The sequence below is a fragment of the Epinephelus lanceolatus genome, chromosome 14, assembly GCF_041903045.1.
Source record: "Epinephelus lanceolatus isolate andai-2023 chromosome 14, ASM4190304v1, whole genome shotgun sequence".
NCBI lineage: Eukaryota > Metazoa > Chordata > Actinopteri > Perciformes > Serranidae > Epinephelus > Epinephelus lanceolatus.
The window spans coordinates 10,398,833-10,414,283 of NC_135747.1; the positions used below are offsets into that span (position 1 = coordinate 10,398,833).

The 15,451-nt window shown below is 40.3% G+C and overlaps 1 protein-coding gene across 3 annotated transcripts in view; it reads right to left on the reverse strand.

Annotated features, from left to right (window-relative positions):
* Nucleotides 1–15,451, reverse strand: part of col18a1a (collagen type XVIII alpha 1 chain a) — a 98,843-nt gene that overhangs the window by 10,167 nt on the left and 73,225 nt on the right. For all 3 annotated transcript variants that reach the window (XM_033617746.2, XM_033617745.2, XM_033617744.2), the window contains 22 exons: nt 15,249–15,379; nt 13,707–13,733; nt 13,186–13,392; nt 11,572–11,598; nt 11,324–11,386; nt 11,117–11,194; nt 10,956–11,006; nt 10,569–10,691; nt 10,374–10,436; nt 8,821–8,865; nt 7,888–8,019; nt 7,492–7,563; nt 5,643–5,669; nt 5,078–5,176; nt 3,850–3,885; nt 3,453–3,542; nt 3,333–3,365; nt 2,713–2,748; nt 589–648; nt 409–486; nt 181–216; nt 26–79 (listed from right to left, as the gene is read on the reverse strand). In XM_033617746.2, coding sequence (XP_033473637.1) covers nt 26–79; nt 181–216; nt 409–486; nt 589–648; nt 2,713–2,748; nt 3,333–3,365; nt 3,453–3,542; nt 3,850–3,885; nt 5,078–5,176; nt 5,643–5,669; nt 7,492–7,563; nt 7,888–8,019; nt 8,821–8,865; nt 10,374–10,436; nt 10,569–10,691; nt 10,956–11,006; nt 11,117–11,194; nt 11,324–11,386; nt 11,572–11,598; nt 13,186–13,392; nt 13,707–13,733; nt 15,249–15,379 — 1,568 coding nt within the window. The remainder of the gene's footprint in view (nt 1–25; nt 80–180; nt 217–408; nt 487–588; nt 649–2,712; nt 2,749–3,332; nt 3,366–3,452; nt 3,543–3,849; nt 3,886–5,077; nt 5,177–5,642; nt 5,670–7,491; nt 7,564–7,887; nt 8,020–8,820; nt 8,866–10,373; nt 10,437–10,568; nt 10,692–10,955; nt 11,007–11,116; nt 11,195–11,323; nt 11,387–11,571; nt 11,599–13,185; nt 13,393–13,706; nt 13,734–15,248; nt 15,380–15,451) is intronic.

Below are 15,451 nucleotides of genomic sequence, written 5' to 3' on the forward strand. Positions count from 1 at the left end.
AAGACACAGAGGAAAGGGTACTTACAGGTCTTCCAGGCATTCCAATTTCACCCTTTATTCCAGGAGGCCCATACTGACCCTACAACAATAAATCATGAAATGGGGGGAATGTTTTTTAAGTTTAAAACTGTTTTGGTACATTAGTGTAGGTATGTTAGATAGAACTGCTGAAGCACTTACAGGGGGTCCGACAGGTCCAGCGGGTCCTCTGTCTCCCTACATGGGTGGTAACACAACCAGATTAGCTTCAACAACAAATGTACCACTGTAATGCAGGCGACACATTAAGACATGAAAAGCAGCAACATATTATATTCTGTAGAGGAGAGCTGTGTGTATGTGTATTTTGGGGAGAGAAACAAAACAGTCAAACAGTAAAGACATGTGGTTGAATGCAGTGAGACTCACCTTCAGACCCGTTAGTCCTTCCAGATGCAGAAGATTTCCATCAGGTCCGATTACTAAGCCTGGTTCACCTTTCTCACCCTGAACACATGACACAGCAACATTACAAGTCAGCACAGACTCAATCACAGCAGTGTCTTAATCATGACGAGTGGCTAAATTAATAGATAAACAAGACTTTACCTTCACTCCGTAGCCTGGAAGGCCGGGGTCTCCTCTGTCACCCTTTGGTCCTATAGGACCCTGCAGGATGAACACAGTAAGATTTCTCAGCTTACAAGAGGTCAGAGTAACAGTCATTTGGCAGCAGGAAAGGTTTTGTTCTCGCCGATCAATTGAAGCCATTCCATTAGTTTCCGCCTAATACACTGAGCAGTTTATGAATTGCTGAGTGGACCACTGTTTAGACACTGAGTGTAGAAATCAGTGGATGAGATGTTGACTGTAATGCACAGAAGCAGCTGATGCTTGCTTAGTTTTGTGGATGTCAAACTTTACTGTTAAATTATCCAGAGGCATTATGGGTATTTGAAAGAAATGGAGCTTGAAGTGAGTGTTAAAAGAGTCTCTTCTTTTTGCCTACAGCAGTTTGCTTCCAGAGGCCTGTACTCCAAAGCCAGTTCAACTTACCCAGGATATGTTTTCATGATCTGGCTAAACTAACCCTAACATCAGCTATCTGGATAACCAGTATCACGAAGCTGGATATCAACTAGTCCAGTCAATTCTGAGTTTTCCTATCCAGCCAGGAGCGTGTTAAATGATTAAGTAGAACAATAGACTGCATATAATAACACAAGAGCCATTTGAAAAAACAAAAGGTGATGACCAATTACAAAAAACAACCCCACCCCCACCCCCACCTGACACTGATAATAACCTCCTGGACAAACTCAATTTGTTCTAATGGGGGTTTGAACTAGTTCCAGTATCATATTACTCTTCTCCCATCTACCCTCCAACCCCTCCACTTTACACTCAAGGGAGAAGGAAAGGCCACGCACATTAAAATGAACAAGAGGAAAGCAGCAGTCCAGTTGTACTCAACCAAAGTGCAGCTCAACTGGCTCCAATAATATCTTCAACCCCTCCCTCTGCCTGTGATCAGTACCACAGTGAGGACTCAACCTTTATCCCTATGCCAAGCCCAACAAACATCCCCTGCCTCAAAAACTTCAGACCGATTGCCCTTGCATCTGTAGTCATGAAGTTGTTTGAATGCATCATCCTCTCTTATTTGAAATCTGATGGATATGTATCAGTTTGCTTACCGAGCCAATAGGTCTGTTGAGGATGTTGTCAACAAAGCTCTCCACCACACACTACAACACTGAGAGTCACCCAACACCTACGCCCGGATCCTATTCATTGACTTCAGCCTGGGCTACAATAGACCAAACGCGGTCAATCTCTTGTTGGACATGAGTATTGACCCCTGCTTATGTCACTGGATCAGGAGCTTCCTGTGGAGAGGGCAACAGTGGGTCACCATGAATAGCTTTTTATCTCACCCTCTGACCATCAGCACAGCCCCCCCCCCCCGCCCCCCCCCTCCGCATGGCATCCTCTTATCCTGGCGCTTGTCCCGCTACACAAAGCACTTTACCTCCCACCACAGTTCAGTCACCATTTAAAGTATGCAGATGACACAACTATGATTGGACTTACAACCAACAACAACCAAAACTGATACAAATGAACAGGTCTCCGAAGCAGCCGCTTGGTGCCTTGAAAACAGCCTCCAGACCAGCTTACCACACCTAAAACACTCTAGACTCTGAAGTTTAATGGCACACACATCAACAGGAGACTCACATGGAACACATATATGGACCACATTATCAAAAAAAAAGCCCAGCAAAGCACCCTCCCTACACTGCCATCCTTGAGAACATACTCACCTAACAGTTTTGTATAGCAGCACGGACACACACAAAAGCAAGTGACTGCAGCGCATAGTCAATAAATCTGTTTCATTGAGTTTACCCACCGTGCTCTACCAAAAGCACATTCCACCGACCTCAGTCGTTCAATTTACCTTTATAAGAATATAAGAGTAAGATTTGTATCTTAAGCAGCAGTCAATGGTCTTGAGGCTGAGAGCCAAAGACAAGGTCGGGAAATTGGAAAGCACTGAGAGATGGACTGTTGGTTTTGAGATTTTTATAATAATAATAATAATAATTTAAAACAAAAGGGTCAAAGCACACAAGAGACTATGACAAAGATCATTTACATTCCAATACACTCCACATTTATGGTTATCATAAAGGCAAGGCACATAAATAATGTAATGATGAGACTTACAGGGAATCCAGCTTGACCAGGTAGACCAGGTCCTCCCTGTACAGGAAAAGATATTCATTCATTAGATTGATGTTCTGTGTCATTTGTTTTTACTAACTTTACAAGTAACACAAATCAAATCCACACATGCCTTTTTCTGGCCCGGATTGCTCTGACTCATTGTAAACAGCTGGCTTTGAAATTAGTGCAGCTGTCACTCAGTGCAGATGAATGGTGTACAGCTGCCTTTAATAATATATTAAAATGGAAACAGATGTTTTGTTGTTGTATTTTATAAAGGTCAGACAGTGATGACAACAGGTCTATGTTCTAATGAAGTTTGACATCTTTGAAGCAATCACACACTGTCAGCACTGATGTGTCATTTAAACACAACAGTTAACTGCAGATTTCACCAGGAGGTATAAATATTGGTTTAATATTTGGTGTTGTAAAAAACTCAATGACATGTACAGCCACTTGTTCAGTTTATAGTTATACAAAATGCATTGGGATCTGACTTTGATGGCAATCACTCATCAACTGTGGTACTGATGTCATCTTATTTTTAGAGATGGCAAGATGAGAGTTGTTTTGCTGTATTTTGGTATCAGTATTACTATTTAAACATGAATACAAACCTGAGGCCCAGCACCGCCAACAACACCATCAAACTGCAGGGACACAAAAAGAGAACACCATCACTAATTAAAACCACTCTTAGTTTTTGCTGTATGTCTGGTGTGTGCTTTGTGACGTACATCGCCAGATGTCCGGTAGATGATTTGTCCTGGCGGTCCAGGAGGGCCGGGTGGGCCTGGTAGTCCGGTTCCATCCCGACCTGGGTCACCCTAAAACATGCAGCAACAAGATGAATAGCTACCCCAGCTTGTTAGACATCTAAGACCAGATATTAAGCATATGCTCAGTGTGACACAGCTGTAGTTTTTGTTTGTACTAAACATAAAGAATAAAAAAAATCTTCAAAAAAAGGTTACAATTATTAGTTCATTTTTTTCTTTTTCAAAAGTCTTTAAAGGTCTGAGAAATCAAAATAACTACAAAGGATGATTAACTGTCACTACAAAGACTAACTAATTGCTCTGTGATGAGTGAACATATAAATAAACAGATATTCAGGGATAAAATAATATTCACCCTCTCTCCTTTGATGCCACTGTCACCCTTTGGTCCCTGTAAAATTAAAGAGAGATAAAAGATACTTAAACAAAGGTTAAAGCACTGTTTGTCAAAAAAAACAAACAAAAAACCCCCCAGAAAAAAGAGATTACGTAAAATAAAAACATACCAGAGAAACAGCCATTTTATTTATTGAAAACTCATGACAAAAAAACCAAATGCTTCTATCCTATTATATCACAATAATAAACCTGTTAAGATAAGATAAATAGGTAAGATATAATGGTAATGGTCATTTATATTTACTTAGGGAGATTAACATCTTGCCTAAACTGAAATCAAGGGGGAAATGCGCTTCCTTCAGTCGTCCAAAAAGGTTTAAGAAATGCAGATTAGCATATTGGATAAATTGACAAAATAATCTCAACTCAAGACCCATTTAGGAGCCACACAACTGCATCTCACTGTCTTTGTCAGTGGATGGAATTTGCCCAGCTGTCATCACAATGGATATACAAACAACAACTGAGCCATGAAAACTGGACAAACTCCATAGTGAAGACCCTGACATGCAAGTGAAAAAGCTAGTAAGTCGACTTTGAGTTAAATTGAAGTTACTATTTTCAAGGTCAAGAGTGAACTTTAATGCTTATTGTATATTACTTATTATAGATCTCAATATGATAGTGTATTTTAAAGCAGTTGTTGCCTGACACTGATAAGCTGTGTGATGTATTGTGCACCTCTGCTGTAAAACTTTTCAGAAAGCACTGTGGCCAAACTGTTTTTTAACTTCTTCTGCAATGATGGAAACAGCAGCAGGATGATCAAAAGATAATTCTTTGTCCTTAAACAGGCCATTTTCTCCCCCTCAGGCTGCATACTCGGCTGAACTTAGAAACCCAGAAGGTACCCTATACAAAGGACTTTATGGAATTACCCATTGTGGCCATGGGGGGTACACAGACATAAACATTTGTGGATGCAAAATATTATGTCTGCTACGTAACACCAGGAAAAACAAAACAAAAACCATGAACCTTTCCTTCAAAGTCAAGGATCCTTATTTTGACAGCTTGCCCAGTCTGTAGTGTTACATGGTAAACCACATGCTCTGTTACATCACACTGGTTTCCAACATCTAACACTGTGTTAACACTATGACTTCTCAACAGCTCCAGTATGTGACCTCTGGTATTCAGCTGGTGCATGAAATATTCTTATTTGTCATCTCTATCTATTTTACCTGAGGTCCAGGGAAGCCATCCAATCCTGGTCGTCCATCTGTTCCTGCAAGACCGTCCATGCCCTTCTGACCTGGTATACCAGGCAGCCCGGCTTTACCCTGAGGTACACCAGTAAAAAACAAATTCAGTCAAACACACACAAAAAAAAGTTACAACTGCATCGCCTCTTGTAATATAAAAAGTTTGCTTGCATTGTTTCCCCCCCGTTTCTGCTTCATTAAACAGGACAAGGACCCGATTTCCCCTCAGCAATCAATAATGCTGCAGCTTATTTTTCTCGACCTCAATGGTTTAGAAAACAAACAAGTGAAATGACAGTAGAGGAGAGTAGCAAGGAGAAGTCTACCGCCAATGACCAAACCTGAATGTTAAACAATCTAATTAAGGAGCTTGAGGATGTGCACCCTGCTATCACCTTAGAGACCTTGGTTCAGTCCTCAGTGGCAGTACCTCAGGCTTCTTTGTGTTTCAACTAATTACACATACTCAAATAAAGACCCCTTTTGATCCAATGGTAGAGAAACAATGTGAGATGGAGAAGAGGGCATGAGGCAAGATACTTACTGGAAGTCCGGGCAAGCCAGGAGGACCCTGAAAGCAAAATTAGCCTTGGTTATTTGCAAGTTCACGTATATCTTCCTTGACTACATTTACATGCACACTAATATTCCACTATTATTCTGAATATGACAAAATTCTGAATTTAGTATTGGTCATGTAAGCAGCATATTCTGTTTGGATATTCTGTATTAGGCTTTTTTCCAAATGTAGCATTTTCTGATAAGGACATGTTGGATATGCTGTTTTTATTTGGCATTTGTTGGACATGTATACAGTGCGTTCGAATATACGGTGTACACTAAGCAGTAGCCAGCAGTATGAAAAAAGCTGGGGTAGAGATTCATGCCCAAAAGAAAAGCCCACATTTCTGGTCAGAAGGAGAGGCACACACTTTTAAACATTAGGAAAGACTGGGACATCAGCAGGTTTTTGGATATGCATAAATATCGTGCACCGACCTTTTCAGGAGGAGGAGGTTAAAGGAATGAAAGACGGAGGCTGTGTTTACATGGTCAAACAGGTCCATTACCATTGTAAAACTTTGCATTTTGACACAGAATACAAAAAATTGTACTCTGACACAAAAAGCACAGTGGCAAAGCAGCTACAGCTGTTTTACTTTTCTATATTTTGACATGATAAATGGTAGGGCACATTAGATGGCCGTATGCACAGCTGCATGTAAATGGGAATATTACTGGAATATTTGATGGTTATGTAAAGAGCTTAATAGGATTATCATCTTTTTCAAAATAAGGGCAATGAATGAATGATGAATATTTTGTGCATGTAAACGCAGTCCTTGTGTATTTGCAACTTCCTGCTGGAAACTGTCGGTCCATTTCAATATTCACAGACATGTCAAATTTAAACATGTACAAAATGCATGTTGTTTTTATGACACTTAGTCACACATGTCAAATGTATGGCAGCTAGATCAAAAATCCCATATGATTAAGCTTCACACAAAACAGATTAAAACAAGTAAACAAATGGATTTGAAAAAAAGGTGCTAGCTTCACCTGTTTACCTGCTTGGTTTTTCAAGGTATGCAACTTTTTGTTAATGCTACCATGAATACTTTGCAGTCATTCATTTTCTGTAACCACTTATCCTGTAGAGGGTCGCGAGGGGGCTGGAGCCTATCCCAGCTGACATTGGGCAAGAGGTCGCCAGACCATCCATAGAGACAGACAACCATTCATGATCACACTCACACCTAAAGTAAGTCACCAATAACCTGCAAGTCTTTGCACTGTGGGAGGAAGCCGGAGTACCGGAGTAGTGAACCCTCTTGCTTTGAGACGGCAATGCTAATCACCGCACCACCGTACCAACTACTCAGGCAATCAGTTAGTCCTAATACTGGCCTCTGTTATAGTGGTGACTGTAACATCTGACAGCTACATCAAGATGCTTACTTCTGCAGACAGACTACACTAACATGGTTGATTGACAATTTTAATTTACATTTTCAGGTGAATTGTAAATAGAACATGAGTGTGAGGCCAGCTGTGGTAATAAACATTTATTTTACTGCTTCAGAATTTGTAACAGTGCTACCACAAGACTGCATTTACTATTGAGGAACAAAATGATGAAGACTAATCTTATTTTGAGACACCTGATCCTGTCCTATAGTGACAACAGGACCACGATTTGAAGTTGCCAATTGGATCTGAGATCATAACAGTTACTCTGGGTTGCGATATGGGGATTAAAAACAACAGTTTAAGAATTTTGGCACAGAGAGGAACTACTGCTTATTTTAAGCTTTGTAATGTGATGATTTGAGATCCTGAATATCGTCTGCCTCAGGATTTGAAGTGTTTCTTCAATACACAGTACTGACCTGTTTTCCTTCTGGTCCTCTGACACCAGGAACTCCATTGCTGAAACCTCCACCAGAGCCTTCCATGTCATCCTTCAAACACCAACAAAGATTTTTAACACAAACAGCCAAACAAAACTTATTGTTTATTTTTCCCTCTGTCCTGTTTCATTCATTTTTACATTGAATGCTTTCGGGTCACCTCACGTGATTTACCTCACTTAATCAAACCAATGTGTCTGCACAACGGCTGTCACTGGATATGATCTTTTCAATCTCCATGTATTTATTGATGAGATGTCCCTTGGTGAACTGTCCCAGTCAACCAAATTACACGAATAAAACTTAGCTTATTTTATCTTTTGCTGTGAGACTCTATGTCAAAGGTATCTTCACAAAAACCAACAGATAACTTACAAATCCAACACGATAACTTGGGCCAGGAGGTCCAGGAGGCCCAGGAGGTCCAATTGGTCCAATGGGTCCAGGTAGACCAGCCAGTCCGGGCTGTCCTGGAGCTCCAGGTAAACCAGAGTCTCCTCGAGATCCCTGTGGGATGGAATGACAGGCATAAAATCAGTGTTCAGAATAAATAAATACAAACTTAAGTGACAGAAAATCCGAGAATTTCATCTCAAGTGAAGTGTATCTAACCATTCATTCAGTTCATTGTCAGGAATCTCCTGCACAACACTACTAATGCTTGTGTCATGCAGCATTTAGTAAGAAAAAGTGTGGTTTAATGGTTTGTAGGATAATGTAACTGCACAAACACTCATGCTAATTGTTCTGGGGCCAATTTCAGACGTCACCAAATGTTAAACCAAACCATAGCCACAACTCAGATTAAACTTTAAATCAAGCCTGCAGCTGACATTATTTGACAAACATTTGCATATTGTTAGAAGACACAAATCCCCTTTGATGGCTGATGTGCTGGAGCCCAGTTACCTGCACATGGGAAGGCTTAGGAAAGTAGGAGGATAAATAGTGGGGCAGAAGATTGGTGAGAAAAGAAAAGTGGGAGCTTGGCTGGAGAAATGAAAGGGATGAGAACAGCTTTAGAAATAGTTGGATGAAAGTTAATATGTCATTCTAGTTATCGAATGGGTATTACATAGTTCTGGTATCCCAAAAAGCACGCTGCCAACTTACACTTCAATTCATGTACCTTCTTCTCAGGATTATGTCTTTTCTGATAGTGGTATCAACAATAAGGACACTTTGGTTTAAGTTGTGTTCTAGATTGTAGATTCAGCTGTAAACTGGCCACTACTTTGATGTAAAATGAAAAAAAAAAAAAAAGAAATGAAAAAAAAAAAGAAAACGATTATGGTCAGAAATCCTCACCTTCTCTCCAACTGCTCCTGGAAGACCCAGCTCACCTGAATCACCCTAGTGTAGCAAAAAGAGTCAGACAAACTATGTTAATAGAAATGCCAGTTTAGGTCAAACTGACATTTGAAATCTAATAATACTCTCTAATAATACTGTGGCTATTGTGCAGGTTCATATCGTTTTTCCAAAAAGGAACAAAATAAATGTTATTGAACATATTTGCGGAAACAGCATCTGAACCTCAAGTCACTAGGTGACTGGTTGCCATGGCAGTAGTTGACAGAAATCTCAGACCCTGCATTTTTTTGGTAAATGGACCTGCACTTGTATAGCGCCTTTCTAGTCATTCGACCACTCAAAGCGTTTTTTTTTCACTACGAGTCACATTCACCCATTCACACACACACACACACACACACACACATATTCATACACTGGTGGCCAAGGCTACCATACAAGGTGCCACCTGATACAACACACTCACACACCAGTGGAACAGCCATTGGGGGCAATTTGGGGTTCAGTATCTGCTCAAGGATACTTCGACATGGGGGAAAGCCGGGGATAAAACTGTCGATCTTCCGGTTGGTGGATCGGTGCGCTTTACCTCTGAGCCGCACATCTTAGCCCCTCATAGCCTACATATGTTGATACTAGCTGTTGTTTCACCTTTTTCAACCAGCTCATGCTGGTTATGCACAACAAGCAATGTAAAGTCTCCCTTTACAACAGCATTTGAGATAATGTTGAGGCCCCCCCAGTAAGTGAGGCAGACTTTAAACACAATTCAATCTAATGGCCAAACCATGTAACTACAACTTCCAGGTCTGTCACGTGATGCCATTGGGCCCAAAAAGACCTTTGCCAATCGTGTAGACTTAAACTGGGAAAGAGTGTCACAACCCCTGCAAAATTACTGGTTTTCTTATTGGGATTTGAGCCATTTGGTCGAATAACATTTGGAAAGTCTGGAAGAGCCACACAGTAAAATAATTTCATCCCCATTAAAGTTAGTGGAACACTAAAATGGACGTCAGCTCATTGGTCGGCGAGTTGCTAGTGCACTTGCTGTACGTGCCCAATGATGTAGATGATCCAGGTAAATTTGAACTTTCTCGGCTTCAAACCCACTGAGCAACTTTCTTAGGAATGAATAGGGCCCCGCCTCAAACACTGTAACCACTTCTCTTTTAACATTAATGGCATAGATGCATAATTATAACTAGATACTGGACCCGCTGGGCCATTGGCAGCTCCCACTTACTCAGGGTTGCCTTACAGAAAGGAGAGGGTTCTACCCAGTATAAGCTGTCTCTCTTTCATAGGTCTCATTATGGTGAAAGCAAACGACCAGATTGTCAAAACTCACAGCACCAGGTAGTCCCGTAAGCTAAACACTCCATTTATTACCCAGTGATTCAACTGCTAAGACATCCCAATACAATCCTCCAAGGCTGAGGAGTAACCACTATTGAGGAGCTTTGTGATTTAAGTGTGAGGATGCTTAAAATTACATTTTGTCAGTCTTTAAAGAGAAAACAATCATTGTCACGAGGTCACATTACCTTTTCTCCCTTTGGACCAGCAGCTCCTGGGAGGCCATCAGTACCTGGCAAACCAGGCAAGCCCTAGAGTCCGAAAGATTTGGTTCATGTATACAGCTGATGAGGTTAGATTCTATAGATATTTTAATAACAATTCAGAGGGTTTAGAGAATTATTTTGCAAGTGGAGTTGAGAGACAAACACATTGACACCTACAGGTTGACCGGGTGCCCCGTCCTTTCCTGGTGGTCCGAACGCCCCAGAACTCGTTGCTGCTCCTCCTGTAGAGGGACCAGGAGGACCAGGGAGACCTGGGGGACCTGGTGGGCCAGGTGGTCCCTACAACAACAAAACAAAAAAATACTTTTGCAAATGGCAGATGCACAATAATTTCTGATGTCTTTGCAATCAGAGATTTCTGGCTTCATGTCAGATGAAAGTATTCAGGCACAGAAATGTCTTAAACCATCAATTAATCGTCTTTGTGTTGACTTTGATTGTTATTTACAGATACTGGTTACAGTCTTATTGCAACAAAGATGACGTACTCCACTTCATAGTTTTTCATGGCTGAGTAGTATTCAAAATCTAAATTCTTCTCACCTGCACAGATTCCAGATCAGGGAACCCTGAGCCTTCCATGTCCACAAAAGTCTGAAACACATTCAACTAAGATTAGTTTTATTTATCAAATGAGTCACGAAGGCAGGCAGTTGTATGTCTAAACATTACACAGCATGTGACCAAGGCCAAGATTGACTCACAGATCTGAGTCCTGGTCCTGGGGGTCCCGGGGGTCCTGGGGGTCCCCTGGGGCCAGGTTGACCCTCTCCACGGTCTCCCTGTGTGCACGAGACTCATTAGGACAAGGTAGATTTCTTCAACAGATAGATCCATTCAAACTGACATGATTTTTTTAAATTGTACACATTACTAATGTACTTTGTTTTTTATTCTGTTGATCATCTAACCTTTTCTCCTTTAAGTCCTGGGTCACCAGGGGTTCCTGGGAAACCTGGAGGTCCTTCAGGACCCTGTGTAAGGAAACAATATTGTTATGGTACTACAGGTTGTCATGGTGTTAATACAAGGCAAAGCTAATTATAAAGGAGTATATATCTCTTTCAACTACCATCATTACACGACCTTTGGACAGTTCATATGATTTAAAGCCATTTATCAATGTTCTTGGTATTGTGCAGGAAAAACAACCACTTACAGTTTTTCCATCCTCACCAGGGTCGCCCTGTGAGAATGAAATAAAGAATTAAATGCACGTCCTTTTGTGATTTTGAAAAACTTATAACATACATGACCATTCTGATTTCCACATACATAAATGTTTTAACTTTATATTTAACCTTTTAAAAGAATGACATTTAAAATTTAGGAATGAAACTATTTTTTTCATTGTCTCTCAACAGAGCATGCAACAGAAAAAACGTGCTTTACATAGAGCTTGTCAAAAGTATTATATTTCAGTACTTTTTCAGTACCATGTTTTTTGAATGATACGATCTCCGTGAATAATGCGATAGTTTTGAAAGTACCAAAGCTATAAAAAAACTAGAATTGTCGCTTTATGGTTGTATGCCTCTGTGACGAAGTCAACTTGCGCTTACAGTTTACATCCATGTCTGTGAAAGCACGGATGCTTCACAAACGTCGTTCCCGGCAGCACAGAAGATCTATACCATCAGCACAATTTCAAGGCAGGCACCCAAGATTAATAATTCAGTATCTGACCAAATCTGATACATCTGTGACTGATGTCACAGTGAAGTTGACCTTTGACCTTTTGGATACAAAATGTCATCACATCCTCATTATCTCATATTAGACATTTGTGTGATATTTTGTCATAATAACCGTATGAATTCTTGAGTTATGACCCACAACATGTTTTGCAAGGTCACAGTGACTTTGACCCCTGACCACAAAATTCTGACCAGTTTATTCTTGAGTCCAAGTAGATATTTGTGCCAAATTTGAGGAAACTTCCTCAAGGCCTTTTTGAGATATCACATCCACAAGAATGAGATGGATGCAAGGCCACAGTGACCTTGACCTTTGATCATCAAAATCTAATCAGTTTGACGGTGAGTCCAAGTGAATGTTTGTACAAAATTTAAAAAAAATCCCTCCAGGTGTTCTTGAGATACTGTGTTCACAAAAATGAGACAGGCAAGGTCACAGTGATCTTGACCTTTGACCGATGAACCAAAATCTAATCAGTTCATTGTTAAGACCAAGTAGACAAATTTGAAGAAATTCCCTCAAAGCGTTCTTGAGGTATAGCGTTAAAAGAATGGGACTGACGTACAGACAGATGTACAGTCGGACAACCCGAAAACATAAAGCCTGGAGCCACAGCTATCGCTGGCGCAGACACATAAAAACAGATCTAGAATCAGATTTTCAACCCAAGGCCACACAGATGAAAGGGCGGGAAAAAAACAAAAACAAATGGTCCTCAACCTGTGGCTGTTACGGCATTTTCTCTGGCAATAAACCCACCACCTGACTGGAGGTCTGGAGGCCTGTGTTCAGTAACTGTTTCTGTATCAGCACTATGTGTAGGTTGTTAATAAAAGGAAAAAAAAGCAAATTGCTACTTTTTGTGTTTAAGACTTTGTTTCTGCTGGTCAAGGTATCCAGTAACGTTCTTTAAAAAACAAACAAAAAAAAAAAACTAGTATTGAAGTTTAAAACGTTGGTATTGTGACACCATCACTTTACAGTTTAACAAAAACAACCACACGCTGTGACATGAGATCTTGGTTCAGACACTGTGCTTATTTTCATGCAAAAAATTCAACTATAGTCTACTAACTGGCTCTCCATCAGTTCCTGGTGGTCCCTGGGGGCCCGGGGCACCTTTTGGCCCAGCTGGTCCTCGGGGTCCGGGGACTCTGGAGGCGACTGAGCCGTCACTGCCGACTGAAAACTCGGTTGCGGGCCCTGGAGGGCCAGGGGGACCGGCAGGCCCAGGTGGGCCGGTGTCTCCCTTCTTTCCTTGGTAGCCAAAGCCTGCACTGCCCTGGAAATAAAGACGCATCAGTGTTAGCTGAGGTTGTGACTAAGGCTTTTTCAGTCTGTCAGTTCAAGGTGGGCCTGTGCTATTTTACAGTGATTACTGTCAACTTTACTAGAAATCCAAACAAAGAAATTAACTGAATTTCCCTTTTTTAATATTGTAGCACTCCTCATCTGGGGAGGGATCATAATGTATCATGTACAGCGTTATCCTGTTCGTACAAGACACCTGTTCCATCATCAATTGTAACTTTACTTCTTGGTGACTTAAACCAAAGAGGCAAAAGTCTCCCAAAAATGACAGCATCTCCAACTTACCTTTGCTCCCTTTTCCCCTGGTTCTCCCTGAAAATGAAAACAAGAAACAGAGTCACGTCAGTGCCAACAGTCTTTGTTGGCTGTCTCATTTGACTATGTGTGACTAAACTGCACTGACATGAGTATCCACTTGTTCAAGAACTTGATCTAAAGCACTTCAAATTGAGTGTATACACTTTCATAAGGGGTGGCATCAATGGAAATGTCACTCTGCTGAGTAACAGAACTCCACGCTCAGATATCTGTTTTTAAATCTTAAGGAAAAATAAAACTTAGAACCAATCCCTGTTTAAGTAAAACCAATCCATAAAACAATACACTTTAGCCTAATCATAACAGAAATGTAACTTCTGTTGTTGACAAAAAAAGTTAGGTGCATGATACCTGCTATTTATAGTTTGATTTTTTTTTTTTTTGTCTTTGTGTGTCTGTATCCCCTGCTGGATTAAATCTATGTGTTTTAATTTTCTTTTTTTCCTTGTTTGGTGTATATTTTTAGTATTGTGTAAATGTTTTAAGACAGAAGAATATCAAATCAATGTCAACGACGTTGTCCTTATTTAGACATTTTCCCATCATTGTGACAGCATTTGGGCATTATAAGACATTTTACAAGTTGTCTACAGGTATCAGACACTTCAATTTAACTTTTCAATATTTGTTTAAATTTAATTAATTTTTTTGGATAAGTCATCTATTTACTGTTGAAGTATTTGAAGGGAACTTTAAAGACAAGTATGTGTGTGGTCCAGTGCAGTCAGGTTTCATGCAGGAACACAGGATAACTGGAGTGTGTTAGGATTATCTACTTTTTGCCAGGTAAGTGTAAGTATTAAGTAAAAAGACTGTATTAAGTTAAGGGTTAAGTTGTTTTTTATTTTTTATTTTATGTATTTATTTTTATTTTACCCATAGTGTATTTCAAGTGTGTCACTGTTGGTGGTTATTGTTTATTGTCTTTTGCTGTTTTTATGTGTATTAGCCCAGAGATCGCAGTATTTTGTTATATTGCTGTGCAATGACTATAAAGGCATTGAATTGAATTGAACTGAACTGAACTGAATTAAAGATTTGTAACATCAGAAATGGGACTTTCACACAGAAGAGCTTGACTCATTTTGAGAAATTAAAAACTGGATATATTAGACAAAATGTTTGTCAATTAAGACTTCACAAATTCAAGTTTAAGACAATTTAATGACTTTTAAGGCCTTATATTTATAAAACTGAATTTAAGACTTCTTAAGGACTGGCAGACAGTATACAGTATGCTTGCATAAAATCAGGACTAGCGGCTCCCTCTTGTGTTGTTTTGGGAAATTTCACTAAGGCTTATATCACTGCTGTTAATACTCCTGCTCTCATTTTTGCTTATAACTTATACTTTACTCAGCTGCCCACTGCACCCTTCACAAGGACAAACTAGGTTAAAAAAAAAAAGTTTTGTGGCATAATATCAGTGCATCCCACCCCTCACACCGCATGACAAAGATCCAAGTATTCCATCCACTATCACAGTAGATCCTATATAAAGGTCCAAACCTTCTCTCCACGGGCTCCACCCCGTGAGCTGGAGCCAGAGCCAGCCTCTCCCTTCGGCCCAATTGGACCCCTGTCTCCTTTCATTCCTGTATCCCCTCGGTCACCCTTTTCTCCTTTCGCCCCAGCTGCCCCTGAAAACAACGGCAAAAGGACAGAGTCATTAATGCCCTCATGAAAAGACCTTTCAAAAATGATTAACGATT